This window comes from Falco rusticolus, chromosome 2 (genome assembly GCF_015220075.1).
Source record: "Falco rusticolus isolate bFalRus1 chromosome 2, bFalRus1.pri, whole genome shotgun sequence".
NCBI classification, from domain to species: Eukaryota; Metazoa; Chordata; class Aves; order Falconiformes; family Falconidae; genus Falco; species Falco rusticolus.
In genome coordinates, this window is record NC_051188.1 from 25,903,571 (window position 1) to 25,921,430 (window position 17,860).

At 34.2% G+C, this 17,860-nt stretch overlaps 1 protein-coding gene across 6 annotated transcripts in view; it reads left to right on the forward strand.

Moving 5' to 3' along the window:
• NBEA (neurobeachin) overlaps positions 1-17,860 on the forward strand; it is a 509,705-nt gene that overhangs the window by 186,334 nt on the left and 305,511 nt on the right. For 4 of the 6 annotated variants that reach the window (XM_037377448.1, XM_037377449.1, XM_037377450.1 and 1 more), the window contains exons 26-30: positions 1,127-1,307; positions 2,422-2,552; positions 3,927-4,034; positions 5,750-5,918; positions 7,303-7,398. In XM_037377448.1, the coding sequence (XP_037233345.1) occupies positions 1,127-1,307; positions 2,422-2,552; positions 3,927-4,034; positions 5,750-5,918; positions 7,303-7,398 (685 nt within the window). The remainder of the gene's footprint in view (positions 1-1,126; positions 1,308-2,421; positions 2,553-3,926; positions 4,035-5,749; positions 5,919-7,302; positions 7,399-17,860) is intronic. The other 2 variants (XM_037377452.1, XM_037377453.1) reach the window with 1 other exon arrangement.

The following is a 17,860-nucleotide window of genomic DNA, read 5'->3' on the forward strand; positions in this document are numbered from 1 at the left end:
TATTTTTCTGTATTTTTCTTTGGAAGGAAATGGCCTTAACAGCAAAAAATACATTTTGAATATTTTTTTAAAATACTTCTAAGCAAATTAATAAAAATAAACAAACCTAACAAAAGTAATAATTTTCAAAGGGACTGAACTCCATGTTCAGAAAAGCCCTGAGATCTGAAATCTTGTTGACAGTAAGAAGCAAACATCTGTAAACAATTTCAAAAATAGTATTTAGGCATATAAATGTGGACACAGTCAAGTACTAAATCCTGTTTTCAGTTTTTCCTAGCTCCAGAGGTAAAAGTGTTTAAACAGATATTTATTTTTTTAATTAAACTTATTGTTTCCTTATGTATCTGCACTGTTCAACACCTGAATGCACTTGAAAACATGACCCTGGACTTCTAAGTATCTTTTTGGAGAAAAACATGGCCCCTTTCAGATTTCAGAAATACTGACCTCATTCAGCATTTTTCTGTGGATTCCCATTAAGGAGAATCCAACACTATATTAGGAAAGAAATAGCCATTCTCTGGGAAGTGTGAGCTGCGTGCCATATAACTTGTCATGTTTTTACTTCCCCCTGTTGCTGTCATGAGGGAGTAAACGTTCTGTCTTCTGATCTCCAGGAGAATTGGACTTTGTCAGGTCCCGATATGGTATAAGCATTCCCAGGGAGAATCGATTCATGGAAACAGGGCAATACTGTGTTTTTTCCCACTCCACTCCTCACATTTACTTGTTTATCTAAAGGAACATAAAAGCTGTACAGACAGTAATTACTTTCATCTGTTACCTGTCAGTTTGCTTAGCCTATGGAAGAATGTAAGAGTATGTTGCACCCATAGATACCGTGCATTGTTTTACTATCTGGCCACACTTTGTCTTTACATAGTTGCTAAAAACCTTCTCATTTATATTAGACTTTTTCTCATCTATTACAGCATGTAAATGTAAATAATTTTCTCACTCTTTGTGCTGTCTTAATTCGAATTTACGTTAATAGTAGGAGATTTTTAAGTAACTCTTTAACGTTTTTGTCATTAGGCATAACAATTTAGATTTGTATGTGTATGTGCTGTCTTTATATTCCAGTTGTGTTCAAAATGTTTAATTCAATTATCTCCTTTTAAAGACTGAATTGGAAAATATTGAAGTGACACAGGGAATGTCAGCAGAGACAGCAGTAACTTTTCTCAGCCGTCTGATGGCAATGGTTGATGTACTAGTATTTGCCAGTTCTCTAAATTTTAGTGAGATTGAAGCTGAAAAAAACATGTCTTCTGGAGGTCTAATGCGACAGTGCCTAAGGCTTGGTAAGTTGGCAGACAGTATGTATTAAATAATTACTTACAGATCAATGAGCTACAGATGGATCAAATAGTGACACATGTAGGAAAGGACTTGTACTGACTATGATGTGATAACATAAAAATCCTGTTTATTATTGATTTGAGACAGTTTTATGGTTGATTCAATTTAGGCACAAGAATAAGCTAAAATGACATGTCTGAGATTGTTCTTTCTTATACGTTTCAAATTGTTTATATTTTGGGGGAGTAAAAATATTAAATATAATTAAATAAATTGAGATATTTTTTTTTCCTTAAAACTGCTTTGCTACCTGCATGTTGCAGGTTTCCTTATCCAGGTCTCCATGGATTTGGAAGACTATTTATAGGCTATGTAAGAAAAAGCGTGGGATGCACGTGCAGACTCTGTAGACCTTAATACATGTTGCAACAGTCTGGCACCTCTCTTCACTATTTGCTATATACTGTTACAGTTAATTTAGGAAATTTTTAAATTTATGAAGAATTCAAACTATTCTATGCAAACTCTATCAGTTTATCCTTGCAAACATTAAATTTTGACTGTCATCTGGCATGGTGCTGTTTTGCTAATGTTACATCCAACATACTTTTTAATCTCTCAAATGATGAATAGTTTTTGTACTCAGATTTTGTCCTGTTATTATTCATACCACTCATTAGGTCACTGATAATTATACTGCTGCTAAAATAAAAGTTGTGATTTATGCTCAATGATCATTTTTCATCAAATTCTAAATTACTGCCTACTATTTTTTTCTATTCTAGCTGTACATAAGTACTTTCAGATTTTAAGTGTTGATAACAAATCAATAATGTACAAGAGCTCCAGTTCAAGGATTCATAATTTTCAAATGTTAATGTAGTGATATATCAGTTATATAAAACATTCAGTTGTTCAACTAAAGAATAAAATAAATAAGTCAACATCATGCTTTCTTAGCACCAACAGAGAACCTAATGTGAGAACTATGTGGCACTTGTTATTTGGATATGGTTACTGTCATATCAAATTAGATATACAGATTGCTAATTGATGATCTGCCTATAATAATGACAAAATACTCCAGTTTGTAACATTTTCATAACGTATTTTTAGTTTGTTGTGTGGCTGTGAGAAACTGCTTAGAATGTCGGCAAAGGCAGAGAGAAAGAGTGAACAAGACATCATTAATCAGCAGTAAAACTCAAGATGCTCTTCAGGGTGTAACTGCAGCAGCAGCAACCAAGGTAACCCACTCCTCAGTTACCAGCAGCAACGACATCCGTGCTACGGCTTCATAGGATCAGAAAATAATTGTAACTGCCTTCTCAAATATTTGGCAAAAGCTTAGGGTTTTGCTGTTAACTGATTTAAAGTAAATGTGAGGGGGTTTATTTGAAACAAGAAAACATTAACACAGTAGTATGACTGGAGTAATTTTAAATAAGCTTTTTCACTCTTGCTTGGTCTACTTCAAAGAAGTCATCCCCTTAAACCTGTCATGTATACCTACACAGCTTTTTTTAATTTGTCAGGACACTTGCAGTTTTGATGAAATCCTGCAATCGTATCTTTGTTGATGGAACATCTGAGTCCTGACAACTTCCACAGACCTCTGAATGCATATTAGACATCAGTATTTTCTATCTGGTTTTAGGAATCAAAGTTATTTAATATTCAATTACAGCTTAGTTTTCCGGTTTCATTAATTCATCATTCATTTTTATAATTAATAATTAATTAATAGCTTTTATTTGTGTTTATTGTTATTAATTTATAATTTCATTATAATTACTGATGAATAATTAATAAAAAAGGGGGGGGGGGGCGACTTTAAGACTTTGGAAGTCCTGAAATTCAAATCTCAGAGAATTTAGCACAGCCCATGCCTACAATACAACACTTCGTATGATGTAAAAAAATCCCTTTTTTGGCTACTATATTTTCATTACTAAATTCAGCGGGTTTTCTTCTCTAAAGACTTTCAGATAGCATTTACAAACTGAGCTACTTTCACAAAATTATTTCATTAAATCACACCAAAACATTACATTTCTCCACATTATCACATTCAGTGCAAAGCAAATCAGTATAAGGAGACTTTTAGGTGTTTAGGCATCATTTGTAATACATTATCATTTTTTAAAGGAAGCATACTACTCTATGCGTTTGTAATAATAGCAGTTATTCTGTAAGTAGTCTGTAATAATTCTCAGTAACATGAACATAAACTGATTTTTCAAAATTATTCTGCTCATCATTTTTAAATTTAACAAACATACTAGAAATAATTTATTGTACTGCTATGAGACAACTCTAATCTGAAATAACCTTTTGTGTGCAAATTATTGTAACTCTGGGAAAAGATACAGTTCTGAGGTACTGGGAAGATGTAAAATTTTTTATCTAAATAGTGTTAAGATAATAATTCATAACATTGCTTTATTTCTAGAACCCTTTTCTGAGTATTATGTTGGAAGCTTATTGGTGGTAAAAAAGAATCTAAGGTTGATGCAATATCTAAAAAAGGTGTCAAATTAAGGTTCTAACAGACATGCTTTGATATTTGGGGGTGGGGGGTGGCGGGGATAGACAAAAATCTCACTACTTTTTATTTTTAGACTCCCCTTGAAAATGTCCCTGGCAATCTTTCTCCTATAAAAGACCCTGATAGGCTTCTTCAGGATGTTGATATTAATCGTCTACGAGCAGTTGTTTTTCGTGATGTGGTGAGTAATATGTGCTGTAATTCTTTCTTCTGCAAAATCATCACTTATATTTTGAAAGAGATTTTGATTGCACCGGAATTAAAAATACCCTTCATGTGTTGTACTTTGTATATTATCTGCAAACCATCTGCTTGTGGCTTTGTAACTACCAGCCACTTTCTGCACTTTAAAATCATACTGGTAAGCTATTTCAGATTAGTAGCTAACTGTGTTTAACAGTCAGACTTGATCTTACATTAGCCAAATAATCACAGCCAGAAAAAATCAATTATGTCTTATGTTGATTAAAACTGGATTACTAAAGGTGTCAGCTATTTTTCCAACCACGGTAGGAGGAAGAATTACTATATGTATTACAGAACTGCAGCAAATTGATTTATAAAGACAGTTTTTACTTCTGCTAAACATATATATTTATACACACTATATGTAAATATATTTTTTTGTTGTTTTTCAGATTTTTCCATAGTTTTTTTAGCATAAATGCATCACAATGTGGGTTTTTTTGGAAATAAGTACAATAGGAATTACTATTATATATACACCAATAGGTATGCTTAAACTTCTCCAACCTAAGTTCGAGTAGATTGAAGTGAAGATTGATGTTAGAAATAACTTTAAAAAGAAGAAAGTAGAACTTGACACACAAAAAAAGTATCTGTCAGGATGACCTGATCATCTTGAAAGGGCAAGGTTGAATTTGGGTGGAGATCTTCTCTCACCTACCCTTCTTAAGTAGAGTAGAAGGGAACGGGGAAATGCTGTTTCTGGCATTTCCATGAAAGTTAATGAGAAGATTTCTGTTATTTTAAGAACTGCTAAGACATGCAGCCAAATTAAATAACACCCAGAAAACATGGCAGGCAAGCACTGGATTTGTCACAGAAAATGCATAATTGTGGAATTGTGAAACCACTATAGGAGTAGATAGAAGCTGAAGTCTTTATGTCTACCATGTTGAGTTTTACACCATAATAATAATAAAAAAAAAATATTTCAGATGAGCTACAGCAACTTAAGCTTAATCAGGATGATACCTAAGCCATTGATGGTAGTTGCCATAGAACAGTGGAATATGTGGCGTGGGAGGAAGTCAGCGAAGTTGTCGTGGTCCTGGCCTTTACTTAAATCAGAGTCCTGGAAAGCTAGGGTTGCTGCTGACAGTCCTGTTCAAGGAGAAGACAGAATGTAGGAGCTGGGATTTATTGCTGGAAAAAAAACAGTGATCATATCCCTCCTGCTTTTACATGTTACCAGAAGCTGTTATGCCTGCTTATGCGTCCAGTGTTAGCTAGAAAAGCATCTGTTGAGCTTAGTTCTCCCTTTTAGCAGTAGTACCCCTTACCTTCTTGTGTGGCCAGAGCTTTCGGAGTCTCATCCTTGGGGCAGCTAAAGTCAGTTGCCCTTGCAGTTGGGAAGCCTTGAAAGCACTTCCAGAGCAGAATCAGGCCTCTGTTCTGAAAGGCCCATTGGCTCCACAGTCCCAGAGATTTGTGTAGTGACCAAATTACCTGTAAAATTCAGTACTTAATACACGCTATGTTCATAGTACTCCACTAAAAATCCATTAAATCATCTATGTAATCCATTTGCTACTATACTAACAGATACAATGTTTCAGAAATATATTATTTATTACGCCTTGTGATGTTCTTGTGTGAAAATTCTATGGAAATGTCTGATATTATAGATCTGTTCCTTTTTCTCCAACACAGGATGACAGCAAACAGGCTCAGTTCTTAGCTTTGGCAGTAGTCTACTTTATTTCCGTTCTGATGGTCTCCAAATACCGTGATATACTAGAACCACAACGAGAAACTGCAAGGTCTGGGAGCCAGGCAGGTAGAAATATCAGACAAGAAATAAATTCACCAACAAGTACAGGTATATTTGTTTTCTTCAAATGTTACTTGATTATTTTTTTAGAGCAGTAATTTTGCTACAAAGTATTTTTAATGAGCAGCTAAAGATCCTAATAGGTAATTACTTGCTACTTTCTTCCTGTCTAATTATTTGGCTCTTTAACATACTTTGGCAGATTTCAGTTATTCTGTATATTTGCTCATAGGGTATAACTAGTTTTCACTGGCATATTGCTTTTTTATGGCTTTTTTCCTTTAACTTGAAAATAATTAAAAAGAAACAGGGTGCCTGATGGAGTTAAAGCTATAAAGTATGAGACAGTCGATCAGCACAACTTCCTAAATCTCTTATTTGTTAGGAAGAACAGATATCTTTAACTCTATACCATGAAATGTATAAACAGCAAACACAGCTGTTTGCCCATGTGAACTCCTTTTGTTTGAGTGAGGAGGTTTGTGAAAGGGTAGTGGAGGACTGAGTACTTTCCTGGAGTCCTCTGTGTTGGTGCCTGCGTTTAAAAGCCTGTGGAAACAATGTAATAAAAAGGAGACACTTCTGTTGCCTTCTTTGGCTGAACTGTTCCTGATTTTTGTTAGAAGTAGTGGTTTTTACTAGCATGTGTTCTTCAGCCTGAGAGGGAGGGAGTCTCTTAGCTGTCAGAACCCGTCAGAAATTAGGAATCCAAACTTTACCCCACTTTGTTTCAAATATTATACACTGTCAGTTCAGTAGATTTTTTCAAGTCTGAGTCAATTGATTCTAACTGTACCTTCTGTGTTAAAGGAGCTTAAAACTGTAACTGAATTTGTCCATGAAGGTCTTTATGTATGTTTTTCTTCTTGTACTGCTTTTAATTACTTTTTCCATTTACAGAGTTGCTAATTTTGATTCTTCATAGAACTTTTTTTCCAATTTGTGTCATATTTACATTTAGTCATTATTTTCTTAATCATCATGATGTTTTGATTTACTGCTTATACATAATTTCTGAAGTCCATGTGTTTGTAGGCTTTCCATTATAAATGTATTACATGAACTTAACTATGAGAAATCATAATTTTTTGCACCTTCCTGGTTATACGTTACAGTTCTGCACTAAGAAACTGCTAGTTTCAGTGAACTGTTTCATCCATAATTGTCTTGCCTCTGTGTGTGCATACATAGATATCTCTCTGTGTGTCTTTTCCCCTATGAATGTTGCTCTTGAAGTGCCCAAATAATAGGTATGCTGTTTCCTATCTCTTGATACAGAACTTGTTTTCTTCCTTTAGAAATGCATTTTTTTGTTGATAATACCATATTTGCATGTTTCAATGAGATAGGATATCTGTCATGGATCCACAGTGGACCAGACCACACATGAATACTAGCTGGCTCACATTTGATTCCATGATTTTCTCCACAGTTGTGGTCATACCATCTATCCCTCACCCAAGTTTGAACCATGGATTCCTTGCCAAGTTAATTCCTGAGCAGAGCTTTGCCCACTCATTTTACAAAGGTAATATTAACATCATCTCCTAACCTGTTTGGGTGTTCTTATTTAATGTAATGTAATTCAAGAACTAACTGTGATGTAATTGTTGATAAATAAGTATACGCCTCAGGTTACATGGAGATCAGACCTGATGATACCTTTAAAACTTTAACTTCCTGCCTACATTTCTCTAGGAAATCTCTTTCCCTATTTTACTACCATTTATTAACTTTACTTATTATGAAATAAAATAAATTAAATTTAAAAAAAGAAGTCAGGAGGAGGGAATGGATGTAGAAAATTTAAAATGCTTTTTTGGTTTGTGGTTGTTCTGCTACAATATTAAGTCCATAAAAATAAAATCAGGCCTATTTTAAAAATATTGCATACCACATAAAGTATGTAGTACTTTTGTAGTATTCCCTTTCCCCATACCTTTTCCTATACTTTTGCTTTCCTTTTTTGCTTTTTTCTTGCCTTCTTGATGGTATGTAAACCTCTGGTATTGTATGTATTGTGAATTATTTTATGCCTGTTAGTTAATGTGCTGTGCTGTGCTTTTCTTGAAGGAAACTGCTTTTGTGACCAGAGCAACTATTATATGTTTTGGGCCCGATTTGTTTTGTTTGTTTGTTTGTTTGTTTGAATAGATACTATATTATGTAGGGAATAAGTCTTTCAGATATCGTTACTTGAAAAAGAGAGGGTTACCCGAATGTAACTTTAGCCAAGTTTGCATGTACATTTTTCCCATTTCTTTGCATGCACTGTGCTGCAAATACAGAAATGTAAAATAGGTTAAAAAAATTAATCTGATGAAAATATTCTTGGTATGATTTTGAAAAATCTCAGTGAGTAAAAAGACTGATTTATAAAAAGCCTAAGAAATTTAAAGTTGTATCTTATTTATAAAGAACAGAAATAGTTAACTTCCTACTTTAGTAGTAATGCAACTTCTGTTTATCATATGCTGATCTGGAAGCATTATGTTAAAATATTCATTACATCAACATCTGGTATTTCTTTATATTATGAATTGTTTTGATTTCTAACTACTAGTAAGCAAGGATTTGTGATTTTGATTAATAAGATTATCTGCCATACAAAGAAAAAAAATATTTTGGATCATTCCATTTGCTGACATAATATTCTTTGTTGTGATATAGTTGCATTTGTATGCTTTAATCCATTGTTGATAAAAAAGAAATAATTTGCTCTTAGTTCACAAGAATACTACAGTACTATGTAGCACTACAGAATAAACCCCTAAAACTGTTAAATACTGCTTTCTCATCTTTTTTTTTTGTTATTGTTCTATTTGGGGGGGGGGGGGGGGTGTTTATAGCATGTTTCTGTGTAGCAGGTACAGGATATTTTATTTTTAGCCACCTTTGTTTGAAAATTGGGATTGGTTAGACTGCCTCAAAACACAGTTATTTAAAGACAATTTAATCGTCATTAAATTCAATAGAATAAACATAGATTATGCAACACAAATGAGATTATATTGCTATTTGTACGAAGCTTGGTATTTGATATAATGGGTGGCAAAAGGAGGGGAAAAGTAAATAGTTTTCTTCTTATCTACATGTAGTACATGAATAAAATATATGTAAGCAGAAAAAAAGATTTGGGAGAAGTGGAGGCAGCCATACAAACCAAAATATTTCAAATAAAGCATTTTTTAAGAATTCTATCTTTTGTACTATTGTCTATAGTACTTGTTTTACCTTGAGTTCACATAAAATATAGGTTTGGTTTTAAAATAGTTTAATAAAGCTATAGTAAAAGTGTGAGTGGGTTAAAAAAGAAGTGTTTTGGCTTTAGAAACAAATTATTCAGGAAAGGAAGTGTTATCTGTAGTTAGTTATTTTATTTGTTGATACCATCATATACTTCAAGTTTTTAACTTTGAGCTCTCAGCCGCTTATACTGAGCTGCTTCACCCCTTACAGAAGAAAAATGTTTCTGCTTTTTATATTCTAAGCCCATTTCCTCAGTTTCGAAAATTATCAGGAAATTAAGTGGAAAAAAAATGTCACCACTGTCAGAAAAGGCTAAAAGTTAAAACCTATTTTGTCCTTTCAAGAATCTTTCATTCCAGTAGCTAAACCAATTGGTTTCCTTTTACTAATCTGACATGCTTTCAGATGTTGGCAATAAGCATGTAATATTTGAATATTATTTTAAATATTAAGGTTTTTAACACATTATAGAGTGGTTTAATGTAGCATTTAATAGTAAATTTAAAGCAAAATCCTATTTTTTAAAAAAAATGATAAAATTTCAGTTTTTACATGGTTACATGGAAGTCTTTATTTTATTCATTCCACATGAAAGTAAATGGATGTGAAGGATTTGTTCCTTGTCAGTCCAATTCAATACAGTAAATTGTATCATTATTGTTAGAACTGTACAGGACTTCTCTGGGACAGATCTGTGTGAATTAAGGGAGAGGGATTGGCTGCTTATAGAAAATCCATTTATAGTAGATGGAATCTAGATATCTGTCCAGGAAACTTGGCAGGGGAAGAGTAAGATAGGAGTAGGTGTATCATCAGTATTTAAGTAAAATACTGATTTTGTTCTTAGTGATGATTTTTTTTTCTTTACATGGGGCAATATCTTCAGTTAAAATACATATAAGGCCGTGTGAGACCCTACTTGTCTTGGCCACATTACAGTATTTGGTTGGTGTATGCTTCTTAAAACTACAGCTGGTGGCAAGTACAGCTTACAAGAATTTTAAACATTTTTATACTTGATATGAAACTTTTCAGTTCTCATCATATAAAGTGTTGACCTTTGCCTAGTTCATTGGTGGTATTATATATGAATATGAAAATATATATGAATATGAATAATACAGATAAATAAAATGTAGTATTGTATTGTAAAGTATGCTTTGCAGGGAAATACATTCTAACTTTAATTACAAATGTCTGTAGCTAGTAAAATCAGAATGTAATATTTCTTCTACTGTTATGCAAATATTGTTCACAAGCTATATGTTATATTATAGTGCTTAAAGGAGGAAGGACACACCTAGGAAAGAAAAAATAAGCCGATGGTGTCCATGACTACCATTTAACAATAAAAATGGGTGTTTTTCTTTATAATGTTCTATACTTCTGTGTTTATTTTTCTTTCTAAGCTGATTAATGAGGAGAAGAAAAATGTTACTCTGTCTATAGATTTACTCCTTGTCCTAAGTCTGTTGCAAGTGTTTGAGTTTCTTGTACTGGTTTCTGATAACTATAAAGGGTTTGCAGTACTTCTAAAATAGTCTGTGCTTAGTCAGACAAAGTGGAACTTCTAAAATTAAAAGCAAGCTCCCTCTCTTTTCAATTTAGGTCATATATAGTATTACTCTTTGGAGTAATTTATTACCACAGTCTCAAGGAAAATAGCAGATCAGAACTATTCTCTTCCATCTGAAGGATGTCTGAGAAACACATCCTACAAAAGTAGATGTTGCTAGACTGACTTCTTTCTGTTCACAATACCGAAAAATTAGAATGAGTTAGATTTTTGGAATGTCAAATGGCTCAGTTTCTCTGTGTTTATGAAGATTTCAAAATGGAGACTTTAAACCAAGAATTGTTTAAATGCAGGATCCTCTCAAGTGATCTAAAAAGTTTTCTGGCGTATAGACCTTTTGGTTCATCAGATTTCTTCAACTAACTGTGATTAAGATAAGTTCTTCAGCATATTTAAAATATTTAAGTGTAGTAAAGGTGGGAATAACATTTAAAATTACTTTGCTAGAAGGGTAGAGTTGTGTTCATCTGACTAGTCAAAGATGATAGAAACACTCTTTATCATTGTCACTATCTCTGTGACTGTGGGTGTTGCAGTATGACCAAAACCTCTGTAGTAGATTTTCAGGTTTTATCTCAAAATCATCAGTCATGTGTGAGTTGTACTTTCAGGAAAATACCAGTAATGAATCAATGTCTGAGTTAGTCATCCTAGTCTCCATTTATAATAGGTGGAGAGGAGTTACGGCACATTTAGGGTACAATTCATCTGGTCTGCTTTAGAAATCTACTTAAAAAAGAGATAAAATGGGCACTAGTCACTACAGATGCCATTGTAGACCTGTGCCTTGGTCAGATTAGTCCTGGCTTCTTTGACTAGGTTTAACTGAACTCCAGACACAAGGCGTGCTTTATGACAAAAGCTGCCATGAAATTCTTTGATCTCAGGCACTTAATCCAGTCTAATGACATTATGTGCCTTAGTAATATCCCCATCCCGTAGATAGCTATAATTTGCTACTTACAAGTTCATAGTTACATATTCTTTATGAGTACTACATATCTATGGTTTAAAGTAGGAACTGTATGTCCATGTACACAATTACACAATGTCTTCAACCTAATGATTGGCAGGCTTGTTCCCTTCACACCTGGCATCTAATAAATCTCATCAGTGCATCTCATTGTCCCTCCAATATCCCTTATTTCTTGTCTACCTATGTAACAGTGTGCAATGCAACTAATCTGCACCTTTCTTCATTATAAAGTATTTAGGAATACTGATTTGTTTCATGGTATGGTTGAGGGTATTCTCAGTTCTGTTTGGGGTTGGTTTATGGGGGTTTTTTGGGGTTGTTTGGTTTTGGGGTTTTTTTGTCTTATAAGTATTCCAGTCTCCTTTTTTGCCTGCTGAGCATTTGAGTTCCTCGAAGGTGATGGTTCCTTGCAGCCTGGTATGCTAGCGAACCCTTTTATAAAAATCTTTGACCTTCATCTTTAGCAGCATCTTCCACAAAGATTATGTGTGCGAAATCCTAGCTGTGTTGTATTTAGTAGGGAAGCAGTGCTAAAGCTTGATCTCTACTCCTTGTGATGGGGAATGATTTCAAATCCTATGAAAAGCTTCCTTTCAAATTCAGGAGGATGAAGATAGTCCCAGTAAGCAAAGCTGCTTCTTATGGAAGACAGACAAGCTGCTTCTGTTTCATTTTTCGAGCAAATCCATTAAATTAATCTTAACATCAGAGGAGGTTCAGGCCTTTGTAGGAGGGTTATCCAGTCTCTTAAAAGGCTTCTGACTTAACAGTACATTCTGAAAACGCATCTGAGCAGTGCAACTTGCCAGTTCCCACAACCATTTTAAAATAAACTTGTGTTAGTCAAGGCATCATTAGTGGTCTTCACTTCTAGTCAGGAAGAATTGCTCTTGTTACAGAGCATAAAATGCTTCAATTTGTATTTCTGGAATGGCAGCAATTGGAATAGCTTAGAAAATAATGTTTTGTTCTCAGTCAATTTCTTTGGTAAGATTGGGATGTTTTCCCAAAATGGGTATGAAAATATCTCTGTTATGTCTGGAAAGTGTGGAAGTTGAGACTGAAAAAATTGAGAGTAGCCCTTTCTTTTGCCAGGTAGAGAGTAATCACTGCATATTTTGAGAGCAGAAATGTCTTGTCGTTGGAATAAAACACAGGAGAAATAGAGGAGCATGGTATCTTCTGTTAATAGCAGCTAATCTGCCTTATCATGCAACTTCTTCCAACTGCATCTACAAATTTGAAGTAGTTTTAGCTATGGTGCTCAGGATCATTTCAGATGAGTTTTCTCAATTCTGGTCATTGTTGAAGCTGTCCTTGCTTATCCTGAAGGTTTATTGGACTACTGTTTCTTTCAATAGTGCTTCCACATGTCCAGCAGCGGAAAAATGTGAATAATATTTTTTTTTTACACTTCAGCTGGTAGCCTGTTAGTTACTGAGAAGAAATTAATGTTAACCAAGTAGTGGAAAGATATTTTCACTTGAAAATTGATGTTTTCACTTAGCATTATTCAGGAGTGTTTCAGAAATGAAAGCATTGCAATTCACCTTATAACATCTGAAGAAAACCAGTATATAACTTATCACAACATTTTATCAAAAATGGATTGGCTTTTCAAGTCCCTTGATTACACTCTCTGTATCTTTCCAAAAGCGCTGTAAATTAACAGATTTCTTAAAGGTATGTGCTGTGGATTGACTGGAAGCTACTGGTTGTTTTTTTCTTGACACAAGAAACTGTATTAAAAAGTTGCAGAAACCACTTTTTCTTTGAAGACAAGTAAAGCATCAAGTTTCTCTAATCTCATAGGTATACAGTACTCTGGGTATTGTATATTGTGATACTGTTGTTTGTATTCCTATATGTAGTAGTACAGAGATTTCCAGCCTGTTTTGAAACCAAGTATTTTTCATAAGGGTAGCAGTCTAACTACACAAAGTGGACTAAAGGACTAATTTCCATTGCCTGTCAAAATATCCTTTGCCTCCACTAAGTCCTGACAAAATTCATGACTCCATCATCTTCAACATCTGGTTGTACATATGTTCTCAAGAAACTGAGGGAGATGTTATAGGGGACATGGATGATCACGAGAATCATGAAATTAAAATTCTGTTGAATTTCTACCTGCTACTCAAAATTATCATACTGCTTTCCTGGTGAAATACATGCTGCTTATTCCAACTACCTCTGAGAGGGCATGCATTTGAGGATCATGAGATAGTAATAAATACATCTTGAACTAACATTACCCTTCACCAACTACTTAAGGCATCAGAAGAAAGGTTTGCACATATATCTCATTATAGTATTGATCAGTTGTTATTTACACATGCAGCAGTGGTAATAGGGATTATTTTTTTGAAGTAACATCACTACTTCCTTTCATTTGTGTGTGCAATTTACAGATGTTTTAAACGTCTTTGATTTTTCAAAGTAGTGCTTAATAGAAAACATTTTTAGTGTAAGTTGCATCATATGTATCTAACACATTCTATGCTTCACCCTTAACTTTTGTTGCTGGGTGCTGTAACCTAGGTGACAGAGTTTTATTTCTTTTGCAGAGAATGTCTAATCACAAAAACCATAAGTCTTCTCAGCACAGATCAGAAATACAGATATTATTATAGATAACTACCAACAAATCTATTTTTTCATTATGTGTTTTTGAGTTTGCACAGGACAAAAATAAAAAAAGAAAGAGAAAATACTAAAAAAAAATAGGAAATTCACCTAGAGAAAATATTACCGTATTTTTCCTAATTTGTATTTGGTTTTTGTTTTAAATGTAACCAGCTGGTTTTATACCCTAAAGTTGACATTTCTTTAATACAACTTTTCATTTTCTTAAATTTATTTTATTGTAAGTCTTTTTTAGTTAATGCCTCAGTAATGCTTTGTATTAGGACTGCTGACATTTTGTTTGGCAACCAGGTAATCAATCAGACTGATGTACAGATGTCTTATCTATCAAGCACTGAGTGAAAGAGGTTTGATTAGTAAGGAATAATTAAGACATTGATTAAAGACATTGCCTAAACTGATCAAGAGTTATGTCTGTCATAAGTGGCTCTTTTAATACTCTTTCTTTAGTCAAGGTAGAATGAGCTGCCCTGTGTGCCTGCCTGAGTACAGGAGTGACTGCGGGGAAGGAAACAAATCAGAAGACCTTGGAGTATTTGAGCAAATAGAAGCAATTTCCAGTGGGCAGGAAGAGAAGACATACACTTACAGGTGTCCAGCTGTGAAAAAGGGCTGATGATAACTCTGTCCTCTTTGGTCACTTCCCAGGCTTGATTTCCCCACCCCCAAGTCTTTCATACCTCCATTTCTCTCCCATTCCAGAGCCACTCTATTTTCCCGGTCCAGAGCTACATCCTTTCTCCTCACAAATCCACTCTGGTTAAGGGGAAATTCCCAGCCTTCTTTCTTAAACCTCCTGTCTCAAGATTCGTGCCTTTCCAATTGCCAACCCACCCCAGAGTCTTCCATACCTCCTTTAGTGGGGCACAGCTGAAATTGCCTATTAATGCATATTTATTACATGAAGAGTATTACTGGCCATGCTGCCAAAATGAGTACCTTATGTGGTTGGGCTATGACCAAGATCACTATTCAAGGGATTTTTACTCTGGTCCCTTTTTAACTTTCACACAGAAACAGAAATGCCAACAGGAGAAAAGGTCTTGGGTAGATACAGAGCAGCTTGGCATCTTAATGTTTATTTTAGGGTGTTTCTTCTCAATGTTGTGCCTCAGCCTTTGAGGACATTTCCATTGCAACTCCATTCTTGGTTACTGCTTTCAGTGTGCTTTTAAATCAGATCCTTATTACTCCTTGATTCTGTCCCCATACTTAGTTTCTCATCTCAGATTAATTGCACTGCTTCTCTTTTATGAAAACTAGTAGATTAATATTCCTAGGAATAATTTTTTCACTCCCTTTTCATAGGCTACAGCTTAGGAATTGCTTAGTTGACTCTGCCGCATATGGCAGAAGGTATAATATCACTGCCTGGTTGGATTGAAAGCATTTTCAGCTTGTACTGTACTGTCCCTGAAGGTTTGTAGAATACTACAAATGGGTTTATAAAAGGCAGCTAGTACGGTTATTATCAATGCCTTAAGACAGCTATACAGAAAACAACTTACAAATTTTCCAGTTACACATGCAGTCTGAAAGGTGACAGCAGCTCCTGTATCAAGATTACCCCAAACCTTCTGTTGCCAAATATGGCTATATTGTTTGCAGCAGAAATTTGACAGTGATTTGGGATTCAAATAAATTTTCACCCATATTGTAAGCAGGTAAAAATAGTAATTTTCATACTTTTTTACTTCTGAAAATGTTCAGATGATTTTTATCTAGTAGGGAGGTTTGGTGAAATGAAAAAGACCATAGGAATATACACATAATTTTTCCATTTCTTTGAGGTAAATAAAGATTAAAAGCAGAGTATTTTGTGTTGTCATTTTTTATAATGGCAAAATTGTATGTATTTACTGCAAATATGAAATGTCTCATTATTAAGTTAATAGACATGGAGGGCGGTGTATTTTTTAGGCATATGGAAGCAGTGCAAGAGCTATTTAGGTAACTCAGTAGGTTAAAACAATTACAATACACTTCATAAATCACAAGCAAACAAGATATTTTAAGGAAGGAGCGTGACGGATGAGGTCACCAGATATACAATATGTCATTTAGTTAACTTAAGCCCATATTTTTCCCATAATGTAGTAGATGAACTCATTAGTTACAATGAAAAACACTAAGAAGGAGACATCTGGCTTCCAACTGCCTATTTCTGACAGAGTTAAGATCGCTAGATCTAGTAATGTTTCTGCTTTGTCTACTGACATGGCCTTGTGCTGCAGAAAACTGATGAGGTTTGCTTAAAATTTACAGGCTTACTGTCACATTGTTATAACATAGACAGATGCAATCACTTATATTTTTGCTTCTGTTCATGTTTATCATTTTGCTAAGTTTCTTGGAGTATTTAGGATCTTTATAAAAGTGTACGTGTTATCAGTTTAAGATTTTTCTAAATAACTTTACGAAGCAGTATTCTTTATTCCTGAATTCTGAAGGCAACAGAAGTGCCATGACATGGTATAAATGAACATAGAATAAAACTTGTGGATGTGCAGTGTTGTCACTAAAATTGGTTGGGTTTTTTGACCCATGCTAAGGAGTTTATAATTTACCTAGAATAGTACTATTAATAATGCTCATCCAAACGGTCTTATATTATGTCTTTTCAAGACGTATTTATCTGAATTTCACAAATACTAATTTGCTAGTATTCTTATTTGAGAGGCAGTTATTAAGCAGTTTGGTCTGAGTTTATTTTCCTTTGATTTACAAAAAGTAAATTGGACCTTTTAAACCCTTATTCAATTAGCTTGCTTGATGTTTTTAAAAATGAGAGTTAATGCATTGTATGCAGGCAGTTTTTAAAGACTTTTATTCGAAGTGATAAATCAGACTAAGCTTAATTGACTTAGTACAGCATATTCATATTAAATACTCAAGACAGTAAGAAAAGTGAAGATACAAGTGTGGTTTCTGTGGAAATCAAGTGTCCATACACTTGCCTGTATTAGATTAACTTCTCTTGATATTTTATTCCTAAATAATTTTAAATAGTGTTATGTATTGTATAGTATGTCATATCTAAATCCCATATCCACAAATTTAATTTTCCTTCCATTTTTAGCTTCAAAACCTCTAGGCATTTTATTCTCATTTGGGAACAAAGGATTACAAGGTACCTGCTGAGTAATTAAGTACAATCCTATTTGTAGCATCTTGAAATTAGTTCTGTTTTTTGAACTTGCTACTCTGAGTGGACAGGTATTCCAGAATCTTAATTCCGTATTGATGGCTGTTATTTCCCAAACTGAATTTATTCCTCCTGAGTTTGCACTCAGTATTTCTCATGTCAACTCTTCCATTTAGCTTAAATCCTTTTTTTTTTTGGAGTTTGTGTCCAGAAAATACGTGTATGACAGTTGTTGTATACCATCTCAGTGTTAAGTTTGGCCAGACTATATTAGCCAAACTCTTCTTTTCTGCAACAGTAGATCACTGTGGATCTCCGCAGTGGCATTTCCATCTGTCTCAAATACAACAGTGTACGCAGTATTCCATAACAAACCGTACCAAAGCCTTCTCTAATGC